At 35.2% G+C, this 19,524-nt stretch overlaps 4 protein-coding genes across 6 annotated transcripts; all 4 read right to left on the bottom strand.

Moving 5' to 3' along the window:
* Positions 1 to 5,465: 5,465 nt before the first annotated feature.
* On the bottom strand, positions 5,466 to 6,722 carry LOC140962296 (peroxidase 31-like). The gene has a single exon (XM_073421152.1). It carries the CDS (start codon positions 6,644 to 6,646, stop codon positions 5,660 to 5,662), a length of 987 nt encoding a protein of 328 aa, XP_073277253.1. The 5' UTR covers positions 6,647 to 6,722; the 3' UTR covers positions 5,466 to 5,659.
* Positions 6,723 to 8,369: 1,647 nt separating this feature from the next.
* On the bottom strand, positions 8,370 to 10,404 carry LOC140963049 (uncharacterized). The gene is made up of 4 exons (XM_073422262.1): positions 10,037 to 10,404; positions 9,908 to 9,961; positions 9,292 to 9,351; positions 8,370 to 8,643 (listed from the first exon to the last, which is right to left on the bottom strand). The coding sequence occupies exons 1-4, from the start codon at positions 10,352 to 10,354 to the stop codon at positions 8,518 to 8,520; spliced, it is 558 nt and encodes a 185-aa protein (XP_073278363.1). The 5' UTR covers positions 10,355 to 10,404; the 3' UTR covers positions 8,370 to 8,517.
* A 781-nt stretch (positions 10,405 to 11,185) lies between these two features.
* Positions 11,186 to 15,671, bottom strand: LOC140962795 (uncharacterized). Of its 3 annotated transcripts, none has more exons than XM_073421804.1 (10): positions 15,555 to 15,671; positions 15,198 to 15,325; positions 14,675 to 14,833; positions 13,875 to 13,934; positions 13,090 to 13,185; positions 12,649 to 12,741; positions 12,420 to 12,563; positions 12,043 to 12,150; positions 11,582 to 11,633; positions 11,186 to 11,497 (listed from the first exon to the last, which is right to left on the bottom strand). In XM_073421804.1, exons 2-10 carry the CDS (start codon positions 15,294 to 15,296, stop codon positions 11,463 to 11,465), a joined length of 846 nt encoding a protein of 281 aa, XP_073277905.1. In that variant the 5' UTR covers positions 15,297 to 15,325; positions 15,555 to 15,671; the 3' UTR covers positions 11,186 to 11,462. The 3 variants fall into 3 exon arrangements, with proteins under 3 accessions (XP_073277905.1, XP_073277907.1, XP_073277906.1); XM_073421806.1 differs by having other exon boundaries at positions 13,090 to 13,182; XM_073421805.1 differs by having other exon boundaries at positions 15,562 to 15,619.
* A 942-nt stretch (positions 15,672 to 16,613) lies between these two features.
* On the bottom strand, positions 16,614 to 19,096 carry LOC140962794 (WAT1-related protein At3g28050). Its single transcript, XM_073421803.1, has 7 exons — positions 18,729 to 19,096; positions 18,558 to 18,623; positions 18,351 to 18,464; positions 17,746 to 17,986; positions 17,456 to 17,614; positions 17,205 to 17,356; positions 16,614 to 17,008 (listed from the first exon to the last, which is right to left on the bottom strand). Exons 1-7 carry the CDS (start codon positions 18,941 to 18,943, stop codon positions 16,846 to 16,848), a joined length of 1,110 nt encoding a protein of 369 aa, XP_073277904.1. The 5' UTR covers positions 18,944 to 19,096; the 3' UTR covers positions 16,614 to 16,845.
* Between the last annotated feature and the right edge of the window lie 428 nt (positions 19,097 to 19,524).

Here is a 19,524-nt window from a genome sequence, read left to right as displayed (position 1 = left end):
GATCTTATAGTCATTGTCATATGAATGTCTTCTTAATGCTTGGGTTGAACTAACTCCTCCATTTATGGATATCAGGGAGAAAAACATTACTTAAGTGGTTAGATTTTTAGATTATTTTTGTCGCATGAAGATTGCTTTGTACAACATAGTTTATGGTAGTTGGTTCATGATTTAGAGGCAGTTGTCATTTAGTCATGCTTTACTCTTTTACACAATTTCTGCATTTTTTCAGTGTTGAATCTTTTGGTCTTCATTGTTTTTTTTTTTTTTTTTTTTTTTTTTATTTTTTTNTGCCAGAATGTGCTCTTTTATGACTTTAAGACTGTCATCTATTTGAGGAAGTTATACTCACCATGTTCTCTGTCTAATCTGACTTTCAAGATAGTCCGAAGGGACATATTAGGTGCCTTTTCTTGTTTAGTATATATTTCTCATTTTCTTTCCCTTGTTCGTTCAGCAATCAGAGGTACTCAGATTTTGCATGATCTTCGTTGGTGGTATATATGTTTTCTTGCTATATGATATTCTTTGAACTATGTAATCTTATGTATTGATGTGTATTCCACTTCACACGACTAGTCTGCAATTCCAATTATCATGTCCAGTTCCGGTCCTCAACATCCCAAATAAATTTGAAGGCGAGGCCGACGGAATTTGTTGGCTGTCGTATAGAATGGATGAAATGTCGTGTTCGGAAATTAACCAGATGCGTTGAATTGCAAAAGGAAATCGTTCCCGTGGTGGAGTAGTACATGGCTTTAGCATGCATTAAGTCATTATTTTGTAAACGCGAGGTAAAACTAACAATTCCGTAAACCAACTTGTATAAATATAGTTAATTCGAGGAGGAAAATCTTGAGTACATCTTAAATTTTTATTTTTTAGATTAGATAATTACAGTTATTTATCCTTCGAATCATAATCATAAATATGTTTAGATATATATATTCAACCACTTAAAAATTAATACACGTGCAAGAACATATGCCTGAACTAGAGTATATAAATTTAATCCTCAAAAAATAATTTAATTATTATTCATATAATTCTCCATCTGTGTATCGATCTAGTCTACCTCGATATTCACAACTGGTGAGCAACGCATGTCCAAACCCCACCTTCAATTTCTCAACCAACTTGTAAATAATAATGTTGCAAAATAAAAGTTGATAGCAATTTAACTCCTAATACAGTAATACGTAACTCTTTCTAATTACAACCACTCCTCATTTGGCAAGAGAACGTCAACAATCAACTTAGCGACCATCTACATTATTTCAAGTGAAAACCCTCCACTTATATGTGGAAAAAAAAGTGTTTGAAATATACTTCAAATAGTATATATAGCTCGCGTCCTGACTAGCTAGCTACCCGATCAAGCTAAGGTGCGAAGCGCCCTTGGCAATAGCTCGGGAACTAGGTCGACGAGCGATGTCGCCCTAGGACATCAACTATGAGAAGCATGTTAATTAAGAGTTGGACAACCATATTGTTTGGGTTTCTAATGATCTGAATAGGTGAATATATGCAAGCAAATATGTACCAGCCGAATCAGGTGTTGTGTTAGGGCATTTGAGATGACAGATCCATCCACGCCAATTAATATAACCCAATAAGGTTTTATAAATGTCGAATGATGACGTACGTGCATGCTAGATCTTATATCTATTTTTCTTTTTATTTTAATATATCAGTCAAAATAACTTGAAGATTTTTTTGGAAAAAATTAAAGAATGCACGAAAAGCATTGCAACCGGTCTTCTGCTTTTCTTGCTGACAATTATTATTATTATATATATATATATATACTAGTTCTCACCCTCATTCAACGCCACAAACCCTAAAGTGATAATAATTCATCATTGTAAGTCATGTTCTTCACCTCTGTACCGCCACCACCTCCTCCACCAGAACCACCACCTAAACTTCTTCAAAACACCCATCATTGTACCCATACCCACGCTGCATCTGTCTCAAATCTAATTACACCATCCAAGAATAAAAGGAGCAAAAAAGAGTCAGAACATGGGCATGCGCCACCAATAAGTAATCATCATTGATGTCAAGAACAGAAGAAAGAAAGGTGAAGAAAAGTGAAAAAAGAACATGGGTCTCAACTTTCTTGAAAAAATATAAAAGGGTTTCACCTCTCTTTGCTTTTTTATTCAAGAGTCCGATCGATCCCAAAAATATGAGTGACTTTTCTTCTTCTTTCGCTGTTTCTTCAACGGGGAATCAAGCATAATGGTCCGATCGATTAACTACCAGATCAAGCTAGCAACTTTTTCTTCTTGCTTGCTGGAGGCTGTCTTGTTTTCTTTACTCTACTGAAAAGGTTATTAACTACACCGATCCGGGGAAAAAAGCAACTCAAATGGTAAACAACTATGCATGATTTTATTGGGTGTGGAGATAGTAGAGGGTGTGAATTATGTCTGTTGTGCTGATCATATTAGGGTGCTCATCATATTGATTAGGGTATTTTTTTTAAAAAAAAATACAAGAAGACAGAAGCTGTGATCAATTACTAATATTGTACTACTGCTGCTGCAGATGTGTGTTGTTCTACCATGAATGAGCAGAAACCTTTGTTTTTCCTAGCTTGTTTTGATGCTCTTAATGGCCACAGATCTATATTTTTCCTTTAACATTGAACAAGTTGTGTTCAAGTAAACAAAAAGGGTTTGAAATTTAGACTATTGGAGAACATTTACTTACTGAATCAGGGTCTAATTCTTCTAGCTAGAGTTACTTATATTATTTGGCCAATCTGAGGGTAAATCCTGATAACTATTCGGAGATATTCCATACACCAGCTACTGACATGTTGTATAATATTGATTTTTATATGGGATTTATGTATATTTTAATAAATTTTGTGATGCATGTTGTACCAAAATTTGAATAGATCTCAAACTCCATCTCGAGGATGTGTTGAGTTTCTTGATAAAGAAATCTGGAGGATTTTATTTGAGATGCATGTGATTTTTTTATCATTCAAATTTTTGGTGTACATATATTTGACAGCAATAATATAATCAATAATATACATGTACAGTTCAATTAATTTCTTTAAATTCAAATAATTCAATATCCTTAGAATTGATGTGATGAAACATCCATCGATTTGTGTCCTTTGTCAATAACATTAATTTGGTAAATTGTACATGTAATGATTAAATGGCTCCGTGTGTCTACTTTTTGGCTAACTTTGCGTAATCCAAAATATATATTTTTCAAAAGCTGAAATTTTTCATGATTATGAAATTCAGGCAAACCACTCATTCATTTCATGCATGCACCTCCGCACTTTTTGCTCGTCTTTTTCCTCAAAATCAGTTTGTTCCGGATCCTTGTTTTTTTGTGATCAAAATTAAATATTTTTATAGATTCTGATATATATCTTGATCAATTGAGTATGTACATATTAAAAAATCATTATAGAATGTGATTTCTGGAAATATTGTAAATTCTATAGATTTTTGCATATAATTTTTGTTGGGTTTTTAGGTGATTATTCCCTCTTTTGGGTGGAATCCGAATCTTGATCCAAGTTTTTGTGTTTGTTTGGTGTATTTTCTGTTCAAGTTTTTGGAACTCTTACCATACAATATCTTCTTCTTTTGAAGGAAAACAATCAATCTTTCATGTTACGATAGACATCTAACATGATGTTAAGTGCAATTCATTATAAGGTGTTATAATTATATGTGTAGTAATTAAGTCAGCCATGGGTATTTTTAAATTAAGCTAATTATAACATCTAGTGAGATCCTTTAAACATTATAATATTACACTAAATTAAGTAGGTCTCTCGTGAAATTGTTTCACAAGAAAAGTAATTATTCATAACTCAGGTTGGGTATGATACCTGTCTCGTAAAATTGACATGTGATATCGTTACATACGAGTTTATGTGATAATTAATATATAATGTAAGAATATTGTTTAAATATCGATCCTTGAATCATTGTTACTTTTTATTTTGTCACTCTTATTCACTTGATTTGTTTTCTGAATATTTTGATTTTTTTCCTTTTTATTTATAATAATATTCTTCAAAATTAATTTTAACATAATATTAGAATGTATAAACTATTAAAATATGTAATAAGTTTATAAAATTATTTTAATTTTAATTTTTTTTACAAGAGTAACTTACTAACTTAAGAACAGTCTGTTCGGTCATCCACCTCTAGGCACCAATGATTTGGGCTGGACATGTTCGTCTCGGAACTCGAGCATTAGGCTTAAATTAGGCTAGGCTGAAACTCTAATTTTCAGTCCAAATCTTTCTTCCTGATTTTATTGTAGGGATTGGGCTGGGCTTTTAAAACAATGAGAAATGATGCTGGAGCTTATTTTAATTGTTTCCACGCTTTTAGTCGATGAAATATTTAGAAATCACAAAAGTTGATAAGCGTTTAAAATAAATTTTTACAAATACAACTTTAATATATTATAAATCTTAGTGCTTGAAAGCAAGAAAATCCATATTGTTGGACTTTTATTCCAACTTCCCTGGTAGGTAATATAATCCATTTATCGAGACCAGGCTTGTAGTCCAGTGGTCTCACCTCCGGCTGGAATAGCCGGTTTCTCCGGGTTCGATCCCCCTCTCCGTGAGTTGTAAGTAATAATAATAATAATAATAATCCATTTCTCATATAGCTCCTTTTCAATTAATCAAATAAACATTTGGTCGATGGATTGGTTCTAAGCTTTGATACGCAATTGCTCCTTCACTTGAACTCATAAGTCAGCCACGAAGATTCTTCATCATCATACACGAGTTTAATTGTATCTCGAAAAACAACAAAGCTTGAGTTATCTTGTTTGAATTTTCCTGCGTTTGACTTAATCGGACTTAAATTATAATCTTAATCATTATTTAATATTATCAGTATATATCCATGTAGTGTACGTAGTGGCGTAACGCGTAAATTATTACAACCTAAAAGTTGTCTTTCCATGCATGTGTGCCAATGCAAAATGAGTTGGCATTTGATGCAAATGCCAAAACACAGACCAAATCCCGACCCCTTTGGTTTCTTTTTCCATTGGGGCAAAATATCATAACATGGAAAACGGCAAAGAATGCAAATGAGTGCTATCTTTTCAAAGAATGGCAATTTTAAGATCCCAAGTCGGATTTATTCGACAACTTTTTTTTTGTCTGCTATCGTTTTCAGGTCATGACGGTTCCAAGGGACGAGTCCGAAATTAAGGAGCGACTCAATATATTAGGAATTGATGTCAAAACAAACAGTCAAGAAATTGAATCCAACAACGACCTGAAATTTCGTCACTTGTCTGTCTCCACATGCAAAATCCAACACTAAAGACGAGTGTTTATTAAACAATTGAAGTTCTCTAAGTATCAAATCATAAAAAAACTAGCACTTAATTAATGAAGCCAGACAAGAAAAACAGAATCAGACAGATCTACATCAGAAGACGAGATAGGAAAACAAAGCAACTTCTGTAGACTTGGATTCTTGGGTAATCTTGTATACAAACATTAATATAAATCTATGAACTGTATAACAAAAATAGCAACAATTTCCTCTTTTAATTGGGGAAAAAAAATAGCCTTGAAACACTTAATTCAACACGATAAAAGAAGGGGGAAAAACTTTCAGTTCTTGAAGTGTAAGTATTAATTGTTAAAAGCGTCACACCTGCGCCTAACCTCGCCGTTTCTTCCAGTCTTGACTCCGTACACACTCATCTTCTGTATTGCACTCACAAATGCCTCAAAGAATGCATTTTGATCTCTGGAATACAGCTCAACGTAGCCTCTAGTCCTCGGATCTGAGCTCAGGGAGTGGTCCGTTGACATTAGACCCAAACCCTTTTGCACGTTGCTGTAGTACACGTTGTCGAATTTATTGGGAGTCATTATATCGTTGAACACCGATAATGTCGGGTTTTTCTCGTAATCTGCGCAGGCATTTCTCAGTAACTTGGCGAAATTGTAGTTGTAAGAAGGGTCAGATTCCATCGTTCTGCTGTAGTTGTACAGAATGGAGCTGAACTCTTTGCAGTGAGAAAATCCGATGGTGTGGGCTCCGGATAACGCCACCATTTCTTGGATCGAAAATTTCTTGGACTGGAAAAGCTGGATTATCTGATCCATGGACATTGTGGGTCTTGGCAGATTTCCCTCCACATAGTCGGATTTAGAAGTTAGCGAATCCTTCCGGCCTAACTTGACAGTGTAAAAGGGTCCACCCATCATGACGACCAGATTCCGAGCGGATACGGCGAGAATATCAGCGCAGGAGACGACGCCTGGGCAGGAGAGCTCGAGGGCAGACTTGGCCCGCACAACAACGTCGAATCCGTCGCCAGGGAGAGAGAGGTTGATATCAGCTTCACGCTCGGCTTTGTTGAATGGGGTGGACGAGATGAGGACGGAGGCGTCGCATCCGGTGACGAAGCAGTCGTGGAAGAATACCCGGAGAGTGGCGGCGGCGGTGGTGGGGGAGGTGATCTGCTTGTTGGTGGTGGTTTCTTCCATGATTTGGTCGAACTTGGGGCACGTTTGGGAGTAGTAGGTGGTGGAGAGGAGAGGTATGGAGTGTGAAGGGATGAGGCAAAGTGTTGTGAGCGAGAGCAGCAGCACAAGCATAATGGAAGCCATTAATGCTTCTCTGTGTTTGCTTAGTCTGATAATTAGAGAATTTGGAGCTAAGGGCAAGGAGGGCTTTTCACATCGGGATTGGGTGAGACGGATTCACACGCGCCACCAATCACGGGTTGTGGGCTGTCCAACATGGACTCGGGCTACGCGGTAATATTTATCAGACAGACGGCTTAATTTAACCAAACGAACTTTGCATGAACTAAAGACAAAGTATCCATCGATGCAATGCATTATTCGTTCCGACACAAATTAAACACTAACGAAATCGAAGCAACAACAAACTTAATTTAAAGGGTTTTGGAAAATATAATATATGATTATTATATATTTAATTTCTTCGAGGGCATTTGACGATTTTGCCACGGATGACAACTCCAATATCCCAGTTGTTGCAGGAGTGCTTTGATCCATCAGGCACACACTTGAACTTTGCGCAGCAGACAGTGAATGCTTTCATGCAACACTTTCTCGGTCTCATGTCCCTGCAATGTTCTTCACACTTTGCCACACAAACTGTACGTGTTACAAAAACTATTATGGATTAGATATTCTTTGAAAATTATGTCTGATAAAAAAATTATTATTATTATTATTATTATTATTATTATCGTTTGTTTCCTCTTTTTTTTCTTTTCTTTTATGGCGAAAATTCTCTGACATCCATACAATGTGTGTGATGGAAGACTGGCGGATGCATTGGTGCCTTCGTTGGAGGTGCCTTCATTGGGGGATGAACCGGAGCCTTCTTTGGAGCTGGAGCCTTTGCCCGGGCATGAGCTGGTGCCTTTGCCGGCGCTTTTGAACGACAACGACTACTACTACGCGATTGCAAATGCAAATATATAGAGGACTAGTGAGCAAGCCGAATAATGTGGATCGGAAAACATTCAAACGTTAACAGTAATTTCATGAACTAGGGAGTTTTGGATGGGACCTATGCATGAACGTGGAGATGTGTATTAAGAAGAAGAAAGGATGTATATATAGATGGGAGCTATGCATGAACGTGGGCTTGATTTCCCGAAGTTTACAGCACCAGATAGATTTTTTTTTATAAAAAAATAAAAGGTTTCACCAGATAGAATTTAGTGGAAACATGGGAATGCAACAAACATAAAAGTTGACCTCACATGGCTCTATGAAGTGTTCATTAATTTAATAATAATTTTCCCTTCATTGGAGAACGTCTATTTGCTATATTTGCACATTTGTGACGAACAACACAGTTTAAGCATCGTCAAAAAATGCGAGATTTCTGCACTTTTCAATATTGCATCAAATAACACACTTTCAAACATTGCTGTCCCTTTGTGTATTGGAAGTGGTGATAGCCCAATCCCCGACCCGCCTCCCCCACATATCACCCTGACGAAAATAATTATGTAAACCTTCTTCGGAAGTCGTACCTCTTTATTTATTTATTTATGAATTTGATATGCTTTTAAATGGTGAAATTTCTCCACGATTACCATTTTAGCTAAGTTGAGATCCCATTTTTGTTTTCTAAAAAAACACATTTTTGGGCAAAAATATGAGAGAGCTCCCATTTAAGATGTTAGTAACCAAAGGTGCTTGCGTTTCAACAAAATCAAGAAAATTGTTAAGCAACAATGGGTTTTGTACAGAAATAAAAAATACAGACAAACTAAAAGTATCTATCAATCAAACTTTGTGCACCGAAAACAATAGGGCGACAAGAAAACCTACGAAGCCAACCCAGTTTTACAGATGATGAATAATTTCCACTGATAGTTTTTTTCTTTTTTGAAAGAAATGTCCACTGATAGTCAAGAATACACTTTGTCAGGAACCAGAATTTCGAAATTTGGTGAGTTGAAAGCAAAAATAAGTGTCAAGGAGTAGAAGATCTAGTTGAAATCCTCTTCATCCTGGAAGCTCAAATTCAATGTTTGTAACTTGAAGCCTGAGCCTTGTATTATCTCAACCAAATTTGACGCCACGCCGGTTGCTTGTACTATTGTTTGCTTGGTTAACTACAGATGGCAGAAAACATGAGCTATAATGGCGTTGAGCTACAGTTTAAACGAGATAATTTCCACCATAACATTGATGCACAGCTAGAAGTTCGGCAAACATGGAAAGAAAAACCATATCACGGGTATATTGTATATTTTTGGTGTCTCAGGCCCACCACACAATGATTTAAACCATCACATTCATATCATAATTGATGATCAGATTTCGGTAAACAGCCATTTACCATAAAATTTGTCTCCTCAGGATAATGCATCAGTAGTCTGTACTATATATTATGCTGGACCTCTATAACATATGGTTTATTTGGCTTGTCACCATTCTAAGATGCTCTTGCTTAATAAATCAACATAGCACTCAAATTTGGTCACTTCAGAATGTTGTCGATTAAATTTACTAAAATATGTTTACTATTTTTAACCATCAAGCAAAAGTTAGGATTTAGATTTTACTTTTTTTTCTACATCATTATTTGAAAGTTCTAAAAACAATCTTATTTTTTTTCTCATTTTTTACCTTTAGAATTTGACTGAGTTACTGACGTAACTAAGAACAAAAATTCCCCAATAATTGTTAGCAGACACACAATATTATGCATGTGCAATGGTGTTAGTATCAAAGATATAAGCAAGAGCAATGAAAATTACCTCCACACTTGCAATACCTTCGATAATCTGTACTTTGAGATCTGTAATGCCTTCTACCACCTTCAAACGTATAAACAGAGACATCAAGAAGCATCACAGGAAGGGCTTAAAGGTTTCTCTACTAGACAACAAAAAAATGCCAACTTTGAAATTCTTCATTACTAGGGAGAACACTGGTCTCTCGAGTTTACGATAAAGTGAGCTACCTTGCTCAATCGTCCATGCATAAATGTAGGTGGATCAAGAATCAGGTGACAATAACAATGAAAAGATATGAACCTTGATAATCTATTCGTAACGGGCTGAGAAAAATCACCTAGAAATTTATTCATTATAACAGCCTTGACCAAAAGACACTCTTTACCAGAAACAGATCTAGTGGGCGTCAACCAAATGACTAACAATATTCAATTCATTCAGGGAAGCGAAACTAGAATTTTTACAAAAATTACACCGGGAAAGTCTTTTTTTTTTAATTAGCGGGGGTGGCCTGTCAGTCCTGGCTCTTGACACTAGCCCCCTAAAGCATATGCCTTCACAAAGCCACCTTTTTGAAATTACCACAAGCTCAGATATTAAAATCAAAAGGAAGAAAAAAAGTAGATAAAATGAAAACCTCCAAAGCCTTGGTAACTGTAGGTATAGCTGAATCAGCCATTGCCCCTTCTGCCTACACATTTCAAGAAAAATCATTCGTTCAGCAAAAGACAAAACGAAATGAAACATTGACAACACAATCAACCACCTGAAAGAACATGGTTAGTATGTCGGAAGGCGAGACCGCAACAGAAACAGTCTGATCCGTGGTTACTGCGGGAGACGGAAATTCTTGTTCCGGGACAAGGGTCTCTTCTTCCTCAGCAAGAGCTCTTAATTTTGTTGGTCTACGAGAGTACTTGTTGGTCTTGGGTATTGAATAAATGCAAGAAATGGGGGGATACGTTTGGTGTTTGACGAAAGGAAACAGAAATTGAAGTGTGGTGGAAGTGGATGGAGGAGAACAGGAGGAGAGGTGAAGGGAATGGTTGTGTTTGGAAAAGGAGAATGCGGATACGGAAGCCATGGTTGTGTTGCTCTGGGATTTTCTATCCACATTACAATGGAAGACGATACCGTCGGGTGAAGTAATACCCATAAATTAATTCTCATAAAAAATACCCACAAATTAACGATAATGATTTTAATAATAATAACAATATCAAATAAATTTTAAATTAAAGAATTAATAAAATTAACAGCAATAATAGTACTATTAAAAATATAGATTGACAACATTTCAAATAAATCAAAATGACCGGTTCAAACCATTTATTTTGGTTTGTATCCAGATAATTGGGAAAAAATTATAAATTCAAGACCTTTTATTTAAAGAAATTTTAGTAAAAATGGACAATTTTTTTTAAATAAAAATAATCAAAAGTTGACCGATATCATTCTTTTGAAAAATAAAATAGAATTTTGAACTTTATCAAACAATTTTTTTTGAATTTAATCTAATTTTTGCAATGCTAATATTATTATCAAAATATCACATATTTTCAATAAGAATGTATGATTTAAAACCCATAAATTTCGATTATATTTTATTTATTAATAATAAAACAATTTATCAAATTTTAAATTCAATTTTGAATTATTTACAAATTTATAATATAGAGTAGAATGAATTTCAAATGACATCATTATTCAGTGAACTTGAAACTTATTATAATTAAAATAAAATGCTATATAAAATATGACTGGGTTAATTAGAAGTCTACAATGTTACTTCACTAAATAATAAAAAAAATACGTCTAAAACATTTGAAAATCATGAATTTGAAACGAAATCAACCTAAAATCGATTGACACCATTTAAAACCTAATTTCTATGTTGATCAGATTGCTTACACCATTTACCAAGCAGCCGCTAGCCTTTACCATAAAATACCAGTACTATTACAGAGAACAAACAATACACACACGACTTGCGCTGTGAGTCTGTGACGACCCAAGCGCCTAACTAAAATTTGCCCATGGTCCAAAAACATAGATCTGTTTTTCATCATCATTTTGTACAAAACAAGATTATAGTTATTTATCCATAAATTTAGATTGAACCAGATGAAACCAGAACCAAAACGATACGGATCCACCATTCCGTGAAGTCAGATTCTTCCCAGCATTTTGAGTTATTTTATGTCACATTCAACTTCAATGTCACCAACTGCACACCATTGTAGGATATGCGAAAGATGAATAAGAAAAGGCCCAAGATGAAATCAAAGAAGAGAAGATAAATGAGATTTACCCTTAAGATGCACAGCTAAATTTGCTTGAGAATCAGCGTCAGTGTTGTATTCCTGATAACAAGATAACAAGAGAAAATAACTTTTGGGCTAAGATGAGATTGATTGCATCCAAGAAAATAGAAAGCAAATAAAATTCAATGTAGGTTAAGGGGAATGAAAGGCGTCGTTTTTTGTGTACCATATTTGATATTTCACATATATTTGTTAACATTCCACAAAGCGGACAACAGAAAAAAATGGTTCATGAGTAAACAGAAACACCGTTATAGGGAGGCACTGTAAATCTTTCATCAAGGTTGTTTGTAAATAGTGCAAACAGAATGAATACAGCCAGAGGAGTTAGAATTTGCAGGTGGGTGAGAAATTAATGTGTTCACATAACTATATTGATTTTGAAACATGGATGAGAAAGAAAGACAAGAGAAACTCTACTCAAATTATCAACACATATTAAACATACTCTTTCGATATGGCAGATCTCAAAAGACATAAACTGATCCTTTAGCTCTTTAGCCACCTTGCACAATTCAGCCATGTTCTGATTTTTGGTTTTCCAAAGACCCTGAACCTGTTTATGTGATAATTTAAAACAGGTAATGTAAGAGATAAAATGAACGAAGAACAATGTGTTCCACATGTTCATATATTCGCAAGTTCAACACACAATTAAGACAGCAGGGTTGATAGTTCCTGATATGTATAATCTTTTAATTTACCAACTTTGTTCTTCATCTGTATTCTTTTTTTTTTTTTTTGATAAGAAACATAATTCATCTGTATTCTTTTGGAATGTCAAAGAAAAAGACCGGTAAAAATTCTTTGAGAAGAAACAAATACCTGCATGCAGACAAGTTTAGAGTCCCCTTGAACTCGTATGTGTTTGAACCCTTTTTGAAGAGCATATTTCAACCCTAAGATGGCACCTCGATACTCAGCAACATTATTAGTAGCAAGACCCACACCCTCACGCAATCGAAACACCTATCAAAATCCAATGTCAAAATACAATATTAGGCCCCATTTCAACTTAAAAGGGTGTCATAAGAAAGAATTAAATACTAATTACCATATTTCCGTCTGCCGCCCGCAGCACAGCCCCTGCACCAGCTGGTCCAGGATTTCCCTTTGAAGCACCATCAAACTCGAGAATACAGGAACTCTGTAAATATAATGAAATGATAAGTGAATGATAAATTTTTTTTTGTGTTAGTGGGTAAATAATTAAGCTTTTGAGGGTTATGCCAAGAGAAAAATCCGCCCAAACCATACAACGGATATTCATGAATTTCTCTTATATAATTTTGTTAAAAGATTGAGCTATGTTTAGATTGATGCAGCAGATATTGTTGCAATAAATTCACAAAAAGGTCTAAATTTGAACCGTTCTAAACATATCATTTAAATCTTTCATGATTCAGAACCTAGAAGGTGTGAACCAAACGAACTACCAGGGTTGTGGACGTGTCGATGGAAATATATAACAAATAAACATATGGCGGAAACTTACACAATAAGATGAAATGGGTTGAACTTGGAGAAAATTATCTAATTTGGAACTTTTTAGATGATGGTTTACAAATGAGGCAGATCCGGTAACCTCCTGCTGAGTTAGAGAGAGATGAAATAAGAAAAGAGGAACATTCAGTTTGAAAATATCTGTACCAGCTGTTAAGTTCAAATCCAAGAATCAGAATCAGCAGAATTATGATTATCGTCACAATGAGGCATTATTACCCCAAAGCCCTGCTCATCCACAGGGTTGAGCAATATAATAACACACAAAAACTCAAGATTTACATCTAATACTTGTGTTTCATACTAAAGCAAGTGAAAAGACTACTAAACTTGAATATCTGATAGGCATGATATTGAATCAATAACAATGAATTGAGAACAAAACTCATACGAGATACACAGTCAAAGTTCATTAAACCAGACTTTACCGCATCTCCCACAATCAAACTAAAGCAACAAATTTATAGGAGACCAGGAACATATGAACAGCCAGCGCCATGATTAACTTAAAATTATAAGGAGCACTCCATGACATATTGGTCGATAAGCAGTCTGGGTAATTGTGGCTGTTCCCAAAAGGATGCAAGAAAATATAAAAATAATGAAACTCTTCTACTAATACCCATGCAAAAGGTACCACTCACAAATAGACATGGAAAAAACAGAAAAAGTTTTATAGAAAAAAAATGAAACACCATCTTTTCCTAAAAATACCGATTCATTGCAATAAATCATAATTCAAGAAATTGATTCCAACTAATTCAGTTCAGTAAGTACCTGTGGCCTCTTCTCCAAATGATTCTTGCTAACTGCTTTATCTTTAGAATAATTTGGTTCCTGCAAAAAGTAATACTCATGATGCAAATATACAATACAACATAATATTTTCCTGAAAAGACATTGCTGTGCAGGCAAAGCCAGCAAATGAGCAATTTAACACAACATCAAATCACATTTGTAGATTTCTGACATACGGTTCCGTTCATGAATTAAATGCTTCCAATACAGAGCAGCTAAAATCAAAGCCACATAATTTCAACAATTGAACTGTTTAGCATAAACAGCATTCGACCAACGAATACCGCTAAAATATATAACGAATTGAAGAACTAAATACACGAATGAAGATATTCCAAAATAAACAATAAAGAATGAAGACCACACAAATATATAATTAGATTAAGTGAACAATACACTTAAAATGACAACCATCGGGATTGATTACACCACAGTAATGCAAAATGAGATGTGTTTTGACCTAGAAAGTAACAGCAAATGGAATCAATCATTCAGAATAAACAAGAACTCACATTACAAATCAGAGAGCTTTAAGTGTGACCTACAACTGTTAAATAAGAAAAATAAACAACCAACTGCCACAAAAGGAAGCTGAGAGAGCACCACGGTTAAAAAAGACTAGGCAAGATAGGCAGACATTCAGCAAAGCCAACAGAAGAAGCATTTTTTTATGATACAGAAAGCGAAAATTGTTGGGGAAAACCCAAGTACACTATTCAAAAGAGATTACTAAGACATTAAAAAAATACTCAATTTGTCTAAAAGGTCAAGAATCTAACACGAAAAGGGCATGTGACAAGTTGACCAAAAAGATCATCGTGGACATCACTGGCATTTATGGAATAAATAGCATTCCCAAGTCCGTGAGATGAAAGGTATTCTTCAGCTTCTTTAGACAGGCCAAAGCCTTTAAATACACTTACAGAAGGATCATTCACCTGAAAAATAGAACAACATACGGATAAAATGAAACCCAATAACAAAAAATCTACTTCGCAGCAAGGAAAACTTAGGCAGACACGCAAGGAGCAATTTTCTGGAACGTCTCTACAATCGAAAGAATAAATCTTGGACATCCTCACGAGGAAAAGTGGGAACACCCACGATAATTTTAAATGATGTGTATTAGAACGTTAAGTGGAAATGAACAAAAGTGAATATCTTCCCACCTGGTACTTTCTGGATTTTTTTTACAAAAAATAAAAATGTAAAGGAAAAGGAAATAAGTAAAATGCTGATACTGACGTAAATTGAGCTGGAAAAAAAAAAGGTATTGCAAAGCACAAGAAATTAGTAAATTACAGAAGATCGGAGAACAGATTGAAGATCACTTATGCTTTTATACACCCCAACACTGTTGCCCTTCCGTACAACATAAAATGCATCCTTTTCATCGCCCATCGTTTCAAGCCGCTTCTGAAGTTCAATCGCTGCACCAATCAAAGTAATATAATCACACAGTATCAAAGATAAGTAAATGAAAACCCTAACAACATGAAATTATTTAGCTGAAAACGGAAGGAAATCTGCAGAAAATCGCAAAACCAAAACTTTCTACTCGGATTCAGAAGAAAGTAAACAAATGTATATCGTGGTGAACAGATCGAACAATATGAAAATGGGGTAAAAACAGTGAAAAGATGACGAAAAGGCGAATACTTTTCACCAGTGATTCTCGGGTTTCAGAGTGCTGTCACGTCGAGAGAATGAAGCTAGACGAGTGCAACGGAAAAGTAACAATGAATGCACTGTGCCCAGTAAATGAAGAGGATATATGGGCTTCTTGGCGGGAACATGTTTCGGTCTTCAAAGCCCAGACCATTTTCTATGAAGCCCAACGGTTTGGGGCCCAAAGCTAGAATTAACTGTAATCTGGAATGAAATGTGACATTCAAGTTAAATAAAAAAAAATTATATAAAAAATTTACTTTTAAATTTGATTTTTTTTTATCTTTGGTAGCATAAATATAGGGGATTACTTTTCGTGCATTACATATCCAACTTACATTATTAATACAATTAATTTGTTTAACTTTTATTTGGCAAGCTGCTGTAAGTTTTCGATGAAATCTTTAATAATTATACATTTCGAAATCGAGAAATCTCTATTGGTGCAGGTTTGAAATTCTTTTCGGAGTCTGTACCGAGGCCAAATACATCAAAATAGCAGGGGTCAAGATCGGCCAATCAAATGAGCATGTTGCCCATCTCTTCTCGAGACCTTACCTTTAAGTGCGGTTCGAACTATCAACCATGCTGTCTTAATTGAAAATACAAAATATTTTATTAATATTCACTTTATCTCCACTAATCATATTCCTTCCAAAGATAAACAATCTTTAAAAATCTCATACTAAATCCTCTTTTCAACTTCTACGGTGAGATAATTTTGTGTTTTTGAAGTGATTTTGAAATGAAGAATGTATTAGTGTTGTTAAGTTTGGGGAATAAAACAAAAAATAAAACATCATTATTTATTTAATCAAACCAAAAATTTTTTTCTTACTCAAATCATGTGTTAATTATTTGTCAAAGTGTAATGTTGGATTCCATAACGGAGCTTGAATATTAGCAAATTCGACACTATCAATAGTGTTTTGCTCTAATTGCATATCAATGGCTCGTGTTTGACCAGACATGGGTAGTTAGATCTTCATTCGATATATTATACTTCTGCGAGAATCGAATTTTTTCGTACTTAACCCCTTTGATCGCAAATTTTTCTACAAGTATATCTTATCAATGATTAAATAAACTATATAAAATACAACTTCTTCTCTGTTTTCTTTCTTTTTTTTCTCTACCATCACACTTCCTAATCTTTTAACGTTACATAACTTGGTGGGCATGCAGATATATACAGTCCCGGAGGATAATTACCTTAGACCTATTCACCGTTGCATAAAAACTAGTTGCAAGAATTCAACAGGTTATTCATTTTCAATCATCTCTAGAGGGTCTCTTCGGCTTTGTGACTTCGTAACAAAGGATGCTTTAAGGTTGCCGAGGACGATTCCAAATCGCTTGTTTCATCGAACTCAACCATCTCCTCTTTGGCTTTGCCCCACATCACCGTGTAAAATCCGATGGCTATTACTGTTGCTCCGATGACGCTGCAAAGTGTTCAAATTTTTTTTTTAAAAAAAATAACGTGTAGCTAGATAACATGATATCAGCTCAATAATTTGACGAACCGGTTTGGGTTTTAGCCTCAAACCGTTAAAAACTTTTCATGTGATTGGGTTTGTCGAGCTAAATTGGCAGTGCTTTCGAGAGATGTCTCAGCAGTAATGTTTATATTCAGATTACCTTCCAAGATAAAGAGTATCGCCTAGGATGATGACTCCCATGGCCGCAGCTATAGCGATGGAAAGTGGCTTAAACATAGCAACATAGACCGGTCCTCTCACGTTCAAGGCCCATGCATGAACAGCATTGTTTAAACAACAGCCAAAAATTCCCTGTTCGAAGCTCATTCGATTAAAAAAAGTTAACAAAATCAGAGAAGAATAATCATATCGGCCAATATGAATTAGATAGTGTGTCGATTTGATACTAACGGAGCATAGGTAAGAGGCCAATGCGACACTAGGCGTGATCTTCCATTTGCTGGAATCTGGTTCCACGAAGAATCCAACAATGCCACCCAGAATGCTCACGCATAAGGTATAGGAGAAGACTAGTGTCAGCTCGGCTGGATATTCCTTCAAAATTTGAGTCTGTGCATTCACAATAAACCATTTAATCCCGAGACTTGTAAGTTTGCCAAGAGAGAACAGTACTAGAATTGAAAAGTTTTTTATAAGTGGTTGTAGATATATATATAAGGATTCGAAGGGGTGGCTCGTACTATGACAATGTACCAGAGGGGGACCAGAGAATACTCGACGGCAAGAAATAGACTGCCAATCGTCCAATTTGATTGCAAGGAACTCAAAATTTGACCATGTAGTGAAACACGAGAGTAGTTTGTGTAAGAAAATAAGATTGGGCCCTTGTACAAAGTCACCACGAAGGCTCCTGATATTGAGACCATTGAGCCAATTATTTTGGCCTTGCTACTCGTGCTTGATAACTTCACCTTCTCCATCCTGCAAAAATATCCCAAACCACTTTCCAACACCATTATCGAATGATGTACTTCGTGGAAAAGATCGGACCACAACGTTACTTTTCATTTTTGGGAAAAAAAATTCAACGGAGGTTGATTTGGATTTTAAGTATTGTACGTAACCTTCAAAATATAGATACACAATCATTGCTTGTATATATCCATATGGTTAGCTAACAATTCACGTTGAAAAAAATAATGCCAAAGAAAAAAGCTAGTGCTTGGTATCACGTAACCCATGAATGATCAATTATTGAATTTTAAAGCCGCAAATTAATAATAATAATAAATCCCATGATGATAAAGAAAAAGAAAAGCTGAAAAGGGGAAGGAAGTGACAGAACCTGAAAATGATGGCAAGAACAAAAGTAAAGGCCGGGACCAAGTTGCTCATCGCCGAAGCAAGCGTCGGAGAACTGTAATTGATTCCGGTGTATCCCATTATCTGCGAAGTATACCTGCATTCACGGGGAAAAAAGTACTTTTAAAACGATTATTTGGTTAAATTGTAAGTTGATTTCACCAATTAATCCGTGAATAATTTGGCACACCCGATGATTCCGAGGAGAACAATTTTGCTCAGTATGGAGAAATTCAACGGTGGTAGAGCTCGTGATCTGCGTGATTCAAGCCAAATTTATCGATCAAAAGTCAACCATGAGATTAAAAACAAGCAATCGGATTAATACAGTCAAAAGAGAGAAATTGAGCACACAGCTGACCGGCGCGATAAGAACGGAGACGGGAGGAGAACCAGAGCTGCGACGGCGTAGGCGTAAACCACAAAGACGTGGCGGCTCATGCCGTGGACAGTGGCGAGCTTGTAGAGTGTGTTGAGGCCGACGTTGGTACACTCCATGGCCACTATCGCCGTGAACGGCAGTACCTCCCTGTAGCAGAAGCTGCTGGGGTTCCGTGCTCCTCCGCTCCTCGCCATGTCCTCCGCTGCTTTGTATCGTGGCTTCCACGCTGCTCGAAGCAATTGCTGCTAATGTAAAGTTTGAGTATTACAGTGTGATGGGGAGTGGTGGACGAAGGATTGATGTTACTTGCAAGCAAGCATTCGGACAATGTCGTGCCGTGCTTTTAAAGCCAAATGTCAATTTTAATTTTGTTTCACTACTTATTATCAAACTTGTCCAAATTTGGTTTCGTGCTAAAATTCTTATTAAATTGTGCCAGAAAATTTATTTTGAAATTTTAAAATAATATATTTAAAATTTTATGATATGAAAGAATATTTTTAAAAATAAAAAAAATTAAATTAATATAGTTTGTACATATTTTGAACCAAAATATACAATTATCTAGAAGATATCTACCATAAACTCTATTTCCGAAAGAAATATTTTTAAAACATGTCTACCTTTTTATTTACAACAATCATTTTGTTCCATCAAATATGTATTTATAAAATTATGATTATAATTAATTTTATTGATTCATATAATAAATTAAATTACTTTTCAATTTTTATATTTTTAAAATATTTTAAATAATATGATAACAAATAAATAT

This window comes from Primulina huaijiensis, chromosome 17 (genome assembly GCF_012295235.1).
Source record: "Primulina huaijiensis isolate GDHJ02 chromosome 17, ASM1229523v2, whole genome shotgun sequence".
Lineage (NCBI taxonomy): Eukaryota > Viridiplantae > Streptophyta > Magnoliopsida > Lamiales > Gesneriaceae > Primulina > Primulina huaijiensis.
Note: the sequence above shows the minus strand (reverse complement) of the source record. Positions and strands in the feature narration are given on the sequence as shown.

Excerpts from the sequence above, each read along its gene's own strand:
- LOC140962296 (XM_073421152.1), bottom strand. The coding sequence starts at position 6,646 with ATGGCTTCCATTATGCTTGTGCTGCTGCTCTCGCTCACAACACTTTGC.
- LOC140963049 (XM_073422262.1), bottom strand. The coding sequence starts at position 10,354 with ATGGCTTCCGTATCCGCATTCTCCTTTTCCAAACACAACCATTCCCTT. Across the intron at positions 9,962-10,036 it reads TACTAACCATGTTCTTTCAG|GCAGAAGGGGCAATGGCTGA; the intron begins GTGGTTGATTGT and ends TGAAATGTGTAG. Across the intron at positions 9,352-9,907 it reads CAGTTACCAAGGCTTTGGAG|GTGGTAGAAGGCATTACAGA; the intron begins GTTTTCATTTTA and ends ATACGTTTGAAG.
- LOC140962795 (XM_073421804.1), bottom strand. The coding sequence starts at position 15,296 with ATGGGCGATGAAAAGGATGCATTTTATGTTGTACGGAAGGGCAACAGT. Across the intron at positions 13,186-13,874 it reads ATTTGGAGAAGAGGCCACAG|CAGGAGGTTACCGGATCTGC; the intron begins GTACTTACTGAA and ends TCTCTAACTCAG. Across the intron at positions 11,498-11,581 it reads TTTAGCTGTGCATCTTAAGG|TTGGTGACATTGAAGTTGAA; the intron begins GTAAATCTCATT and ends AATGGTGTGCAG.
- LOC140962794 (XM_073421803.1), bottom strand. The coding sequence starts at position 18,943 with ATGGCGAGGAGCGGAGGAGCACGGAACCCCAGCAGCTTCTGCTACAGG. Across the intron at positions 17,987-18,350 it reads GTTCTTGCCATCATTTTCAG|GATGGAGAAGGTGAAGTTAT; the intron begins GTTCTGTCACTT and ends ATATTTTTGCAG. Across the intron at positions 17,615-17,745 it reads CCCTCTGGTACATTGTCATA|ACTCAAATTTTGAAGGAATA; the intron begins GTACGAGCCACC and ends GTGAATGCACAG.